This window comes from Tauraco erythrolophus, chromosome 5 (genome assembly GCF_009769465.1).
Source record: "Tauraco erythrolophus isolate bTauEry1 chromosome 5, bTauEry1.pri, whole genome shotgun sequence".
NCBI lineage: Eukaryota > Metazoa > Chordata > Aves > Musophagiformes > Musophagidae > Tauraco > Tauraco erythrolophus.
The window spans coordinates 74,749,630-74,756,672 of NC_141469.1; the positions used below are offsets into that span (position 1 = coordinate 74,749,630).

The 7,043-nt window shown below is 56.0% G+C and overlaps 1 protein-coding gene across 1 annotated transcript; it reads left to right on the top strand.

Annotated features, from left to right (window-relative positions):
- The first annotated feature begins 5,776 nt into the window (after positions 1 to 5,776).
- ATOH1 (atonal bHLH transcription factor 1) lies at positions 5,777 to 6,653 on the top strand. Its single transcript, XM_086612320.1, is given in 2 exon segments — positions 5,777 to 6,298; positions 6,300 to 6,653. Coding segments are annotated over 2 exon segments (876 nt in total).
- The last annotated feature ends 390 nt before the right edge of the window (positions 6,654 to 7,043 follow it).

Genomic DNA, 7,043 nt, shown 5'->3' on the forward strand with positions numbered 1-7,043 from the left:
TTTTTTCCTCGTGCTTACATGCCAACTGTTATTTTTTCCCACTTGTCTACTGAAATATGTTACTACTGTGCCACAGAGAGTCTGCAAGCTAAATTTTTAGTTTATACTTCAAGCCTATGATTAAAATCTCTTCCCAGAGCAAACCTTATAACTATACGCTGTGCAATGGCTGAAGTGACAGTGAAAGAGGGAATGCTGTGGCAATCGGTTAAAAAAAATACATCTAATACCAGCAATTCTGTGTGCCTAGAAATCTGGAGTACTTAACACTCTCCAGGCTCTTGTGCAAGAGCCGTTGAGAGCAAGTGGAGGTGACTAGATGTGATTTGAAGGGAATATATTGTCTCTGTGGATGCATGGATGATGGATGGATGGATGGAGATGGATGTTGATTTTCCGATCTTGAACCAGATGAAGCATTGTTCTTATGCTGTAAAACTGTTGATGGCACTGGTCGTTTTCTTGGTTAAGTGATTTATATCAGATAATGTGTTAAGTAAGAGCCCAATGAAAGCATGCTAGACAACACTTGTCTTTAAAGCACTTTCTCACACTGCAATGTCTTCAGCAGGAGACGATTACTAGTGTTCTGTTGTTGCTCATTTTCAAGAGTGACTAAAATGATGGACCTGTGGGTGGTGCATATTGGCGTGCACAGGCCCAGCAGAATTGTTCCTGAGGCAAAACGTGAGCAAACTATACCTGGTGTAACATCACTATTAAAGAGGTGAGGAGATCAAGGATGGGGAAGGTATAAAGCCTCTAACATAAACAGATCCCTTGGGAAACAGTAGTATTTTGATACTAGTGTTTCCATTGCATTAAAGCAGTCTTGCACTTTAAGGAAAGCTTCCAATTCTGTAAAGGATATAATTTTTTTGAATTCATTAACTCTTCCTCCTCCAAGGGCTTACATCTAGGACAAACTTGGTAATGCAGATCCTAATCCAAAAACTGCCTCTCCCAAGCTATTGCCAGCTCGCCAAGTTACAATTCCTGTCAGAAGCAGTGTCCAAGGAAATGCAGACCTCTGCGCCTCTGCTGTCAGACTTTCTGATCAGGACAGGAAGAAACTGCTTGTTGCCTTCCAAACTGGGTCCTCTGGTCATCCGGGGCGAATGGCAGCACTTGTCAGACCATGGCAACAGCCCCGCAAACCTCTGCGCGGTGGTCCCTGATGGTTTTGTTGTCTTTTTCTGGAGGCCTGTTGTTGAAAGTGTCCCACAGCTGAGAAGTGCCTCGACTCTCAGAGCTTTTGGTGCAACTGAAGGCATTTAGCAATTTTAGAGGAAACCCCTTGCCAAGCTGAGTGTAAAAACAAGAAAGTGTATAAAACAAAGTGACCAAAGGAAATTGTTATTATTAGCGATGTTTCCTTGATTATAAAGCTTTTTATTTTTAAAATAAAAGCATGCATTAAATTTTCAGTAACAGTTACAGCCATTTAAATAAAGGGGCAAAGCGTGTGTAGGTATAAATTCTATAGATAAGATTTCCAAATATATTACAAAGCTGAATTCATTATGCCTTACAATGACCCCAGGAGGTAGGCAAGTATTGTTACAGTGATGCTTTGCATTTCTCTTGGAGGCAGTGGGAGTACTTGTGCTAGAATTAGCTGTACACAACAGAGGGTGTCTGCAGGGTTAGGCCCAGAGCATAGGTCTGCACTGGATCTTTTTGGGGGTAAATGTCACCAAGAAATGGGAATTAGTTTTATAGACCCTCAAAGAGTCGAAGTGAATGACATCAGGCAGTTGTAACAATCTGCCCAGGGAGATTGCTCTGCAGAAATAAGTGCACGTTGGATTCAGCAGCAATGCAGTCATGATTATTCATGAGTGGAAAGGGGCAGGTTTCATAAACGTTGGAGTCTGTAGTGATGTCCCAGGTACCCGGGCTTTTGCGTTCCCTGCGGTCGTCACTTCTAACACATATTTAAAATACATCTGACTGTAAAGCATCAGGCACTGGTCACAGGAGAAGTCGAAGGAAGACTTGCTGCTGGACCCTCCCCTGCTTCAAGCTCCCTTGCTCTGAATAATGTAAATATGACCACTTTCTTTGGGTGAATATTCTAATGGTGCATTAGGTGAGACTGAAAATTATTAGGCTGTGCATCACCTTTATGTAGCTCTGTTGTAGCTCACTGTAGTAGCTTCCAGATGGGGTTTGGCATTCCGGGGTGCAGGCCGGTCACCAGGTGGGCAGGAATGCCCCCTCTCTCCCCTTGCTAGAGGTGTGCGCAGGTTGCAGCTGGGACACAGCGAGGATTACCTGACCTCGGTAAGCCACGCTCCCAACTTTGTCTGTATCTACTCGTGCGTTTAACTGCCTGAAGACCTTTTCACAAGCCAGGGGAGAGACACAGAGAGGGTTCCCCCTGCTTTTTGAAAGGAAGGGAGGAAATGGGAGAACACGTGGAGAAAGTGGGGCAAGGGAAGAGAAGGAATAAAATACTTCCTAAGCGGTGGGGATGCCTGCAGAGCAGCCGGCTGATCTTCAAATGGGATTGAATGAGCAATTAGACTATTGAGTACAATTAAGCTGAGGGCTGACCCATGTGCTTTGTGTGCTTTGAAAATGTCTCTGGCTTTAATGATAGAGGAGGCTTTTTGCAAGTCTGTTCTTCCCCCCTCTCCTTTTGTAACCCCTTTTTCTGTAACACTAGTATGTGCCTGACCCTGAGTTGCTGCCTCAGCCTTTAACCAGACTAGGGGGGGAATGGAGGAGCAGAGGGGAAAATCTGCATAAAGATACGGGGATAAGTTCAGTTTGTTTTGCTCTGAAAGCTTTGACACTTTCTTAGAGAGAGCAGATTCATTTTCAAGGCTTCCTACATTCCTGCTATTGTACAGTAAGTGTTTCAGACCGGTGTGCCTGTGTTTCCGACTCCCGTGAAGTTCCCTTTGCGCAGGGCGTGCCTCGAACCGCTTCAAAAGAACCAACTTCTACAAAAGAAAAAAAGAAACTCAAGTAGGCTTGAACATACAAAGAGAGGGAGAAAGGGAAGAGAAAAGGGCCGGGCAGCGCTGAATACAAAATGAGCTCAGCCAGCCCCAGGAGTTCTTCGTCGCTTACATTTATCTTATTCTGGGAGAGCAGAGCTAAACTCAACGCTGACATAAACCACCCTTTGCCTTTGACTTTGACTCTGAGCGCGTGTGCGCGCAGCACAGCAGGACATGGGCATGTGCAGCGCAATGGGCTTCAATGAAGTATTTTTTTCCCCCCTCTGCGTGGTGGTATTGGTGGGGAAAACGGCTTTTTGTGTGTGCCCTTTCAAAGGCAAACTATCGAGCGAGATTCACATGCCTCCAGTTTCAAACCATGCGCTCACAAAACATGCTTGAAAACTAAGCAGCTGGCAATGTTTCTCAGCAGGGCTGACCGCCTGAGGAGCGTGCCAGGGTGTTAGGCTGATCTCCCCTGCGCTCCGTAGAATCACTGCAGTCCTGCCGAAGGAAGCCCCCCTGTACCTGTTGGGAGCCCTGGCCCTGCCAGGTGCATGGGGTACCCAGAAACTAGAGCCCCTTCGGGGCATCAGTCACCCTGCATCCGCATGGGATGCTAATGGGACTCCTGTTCCCCAGGGGCTTGGCCTGGCTGCCTTGGAGAGCAGGGTGGCTGTGGGCTGGAGGATTGGGCCTGCTGTCAGGGAACAAGAGGGGAGCCCTGTGGCCCACCAGCCGGGCGTGAGGTGTTTAAGACTTCAACACCACACCACCATCGCTCTCCTCGTGCACGCCAGCTCGCTAGGCTGCTGGAAACGCGTGTCAGCAGCTCCCACTTGGCAAAGCTCCCATTCATCTCCAAGCGTTGGCCCGCGGTCCTCACGTCGAGCAGCTCACAGCTGTGGCGCCCGGCACTTGAAACGAGAACGCGCGGGCTTAGCCCCGGGGAGGGGAGTACAGCGGGGCTCCTCGCGAAGCCAGCCTGTAGTGCTGGGACCCGGAGAGGGAACCAGCAGTGCCTGGTGACAGGAAAAAAAGCTGAAGGGGTGGGTGTGCAGCTGGCAAACAGTACTGTTCAGCACGGTGGAGAGAGGATTTTTAATTTTTTTTTAATGATAAAAGCACTTACGTGTGTGCAGTAATACAACAGGAGCTTATAAAAGTTGCAGATACAAATACAAATACAGATACAAATAGCTGGCCTGCCACCTTCATGGATAACACACAGAAACAAGGCATAAACTTCTGCTCTTTTTCATCTTTCTCACCAAGTAAATGTTTTCATTTTGATCAGAAATTGACGACTTGTTTAATAATAAAAAAAATAAAAAAATAAAATAATAAAAGGAATTTTAAAGGGAATAAAAAAATAAAATAAAGGGAATAAAAAAAAAATTCAGCAGCTTTGCCTTTGAAACATAATTGCAAGCGGAAAAGAATTGCCTGGGTTCCTTTCTAAACCAAGCAAACCATCAACGTCCTGTTTGCTCCAAACATCCAGTTGTTTGTGGAAGGTGGGCCCCAGGCGCCTGCAACGCGCGCAGCCAGCCTAATAAACTAATAAGGTTGCTCATTTCATGTCACCGCCGCACGGCTTTGAGCTGCTGCGCTCCCTCGCTCCCTCCTCCTTGGCTTGGAGTTATTCACGTTTGAAAAAAACATATCTGCCTCATACTGTGCCCATCACTTTGTTCTCAACACGCCTATTCACACGAGTGAACCTCCACTTTTCCCCCTGAAGCGGGTGGCAGTGGCAGGAGGGGAGGTGGCTCGGGAGGAAAGTTAAGATGCGTGGACGGAGCCGTTCCCCTCTCCACCACCTTTGGGGAGATACTGTTGGCCGAAAAAAAACCCCAAAAATAAAAAAATAACGAACTTGCTCGCGGGGGATCGGACCCTGCCGAAAATGCGCCAGCTCCGGGTGCAACGCACAAGTGCTGTCCCGGCTGCAAACGTCGCTGTTTCTCATTTCCTGGGACCCACGCGGGTTTCCCGCGTGTGCCCGGGATAAGCGTCCTAAAGTGACGCGCAGACGCTTGGCAGCTCCGCAGCCAAACCCCTGCAAAGCAGCGCGGCGCTTCGGTCACGGCCGCCTGCAGGGCCCGGGTTGCCGGGGCACCCCGCGGCAGCGTCCCGGGGCAGGCAGCGCTGCGTACCGCTGGCTCGGGCTTTGTCCGGCGGGGGCTGACTGGGGAAGGAGATCGATGTTTCCCCCCGGTGGGCACGACGGAGCGTCCTCAGCTGTGGCAGCGGCGGGAGGGCCGGGTGCCGGCGGGCACCGGTTCCCGCTGTCCGGGATCCGCTCGCCGCTGCCCGGTGCGGGGCGCCGCGCTGTCAGGGCGCTCCCCCGCCCCCCTGCCCCCCGCATCGCCGCGCGCGGGGCGACTGCCAGGCGCGCGCCTCCCCGGGCGGGGCGGGACGGGGCGGGACGGGACCGCGCGTGCCGCCGGCGGCGGCTCAACCTCCCCCGTCCCCCCCCGCCACCCGCCGCGTCCCCAACCTCCGCGCCGCGCGCGCCGGGCGGGCCGCGCCCCGCGCGCCATTGGCTCCCCGCACGCGCCGGCCCCCGCGCGCGCGCGCCATTGGCCGCGCCGACACGCGACCGGCGCGAGTGGAGGGCGGGCGGCGGGAGGGGTGGGGCGCGAGGGAGGGGAGGGGGGAGCGGGGCTGGGGGGGGACCCCGGCGCGTGCCGCTCCTTAAAGGGGGGCGCGGCGCCCGGCCGACACCGGAGACGTCGGGGCGCCACGCGCGAGGCAGGCGGGCACCGCCGCGAGCCGGCCCGGCCCTGCCCCCATGGGCGCGCGGCGCCCGCGCTAGAGCCATGAGCCTGCCGCGAGCCGCGTGGGCCGAGGGCGCCCGGGAGCTCGGGGCGCCGGAGCCGCCGCCGGGGCCGGAGACGGGCGGCTGCGGCTTCGCCCCGGGCTGGCTGGGCGTGTGCTGCGCCGCGCGCCTGCCCGCCGCCTCGCCCCGCTACCTGCTGCCCGGGGAGGAGGAGGAGGCGGCGGCGGCGGAGGGAAGCGCGACGCGGGGCGGCGGGAGCAGCCCCGGCGGGGCGCGGGGCACGGCGGCGGGCGGCGGGCGGCCGCGGGGCGGCGGCGGCCCCGGCCTGCGGGCGCAGGTGAGCGGCGTGCAGAAGCAGCGGCGGCTGGCGGCCAACGCGCGGGAGCGGCGGCGGATGCACGGGCTGAACCACGCCTTCGACCAGCTGCGCAATGTCATCCCCTCCTTCAACAACGACAAGAAGCTCTCCAAGTACGAGACGCTGCAGATGGCGCAGATCTACATCAGCGCGCTGGCCGAGCTGCTGCACAGCCCCGCCGCCCCTCCCGACACCCCCGGCAAGGACCGAGCACCGCGGGGCTCCCTTCGAGCCGCCCTGCGCCGCCGGGGCCGGGCCGCCGCCGGGGCCGCCGGCGCCGCAGCCGGGACCTCCGAGAGCCTCGCCCCCCGGGCACGGCAGGACTCGCTTCCCCCCGCCGCCGGTCGCGGGGGGCTACGCGGTGCAGCTCGACCCGCTGCACTTCCCCTCCTTTGCGGAGGGCGCCCTGATGGGACAGAGAGCCCCTTCCCCCGCCCTGCTCATGCCGCAGCCCGGGCAGCCGCCGCAGGAGAGGAGCAAAACGTCGCCCCGGTCCCACAGGAGCGACGGGGAGTTCTCGCCCCGCTCCCACTACAGCGACTCGGACGAGGCCAGCTAGGGCGGGGGCACCCTCCTCAGCACCCGCCGGGGCCGCGGCCGCCCCTCGGAGCACGGACTCCGCCGAGGGGCGAGCAGGCGGCCGCGGTACCGTCTCGAATGGCATCGGCTCCCCTCCCTCGCTTTGAAATCCGCCCACTCTTCTTCTCCCACCCCTGGCAGCTCCTCGGTTCGTCCAGGGGAATGGCTGTTAGCGAGTGACTGTACCCGCCTTAGCTGTCAGGGCAATTATTTTAGTTACCACTTTTAAAGTTTCTTTTGCCTAGAAGTCGTTGTCGTTCCCTCCTGCCAACACGCCACCTTTGCAGCGCGGAGCCCGGCTTGCGCAGCCGGCGAGCAGCCGATGTACAAGGAGAAACTCTGGCCCCGCTGCTGCTGCTGCCCCGCGGGC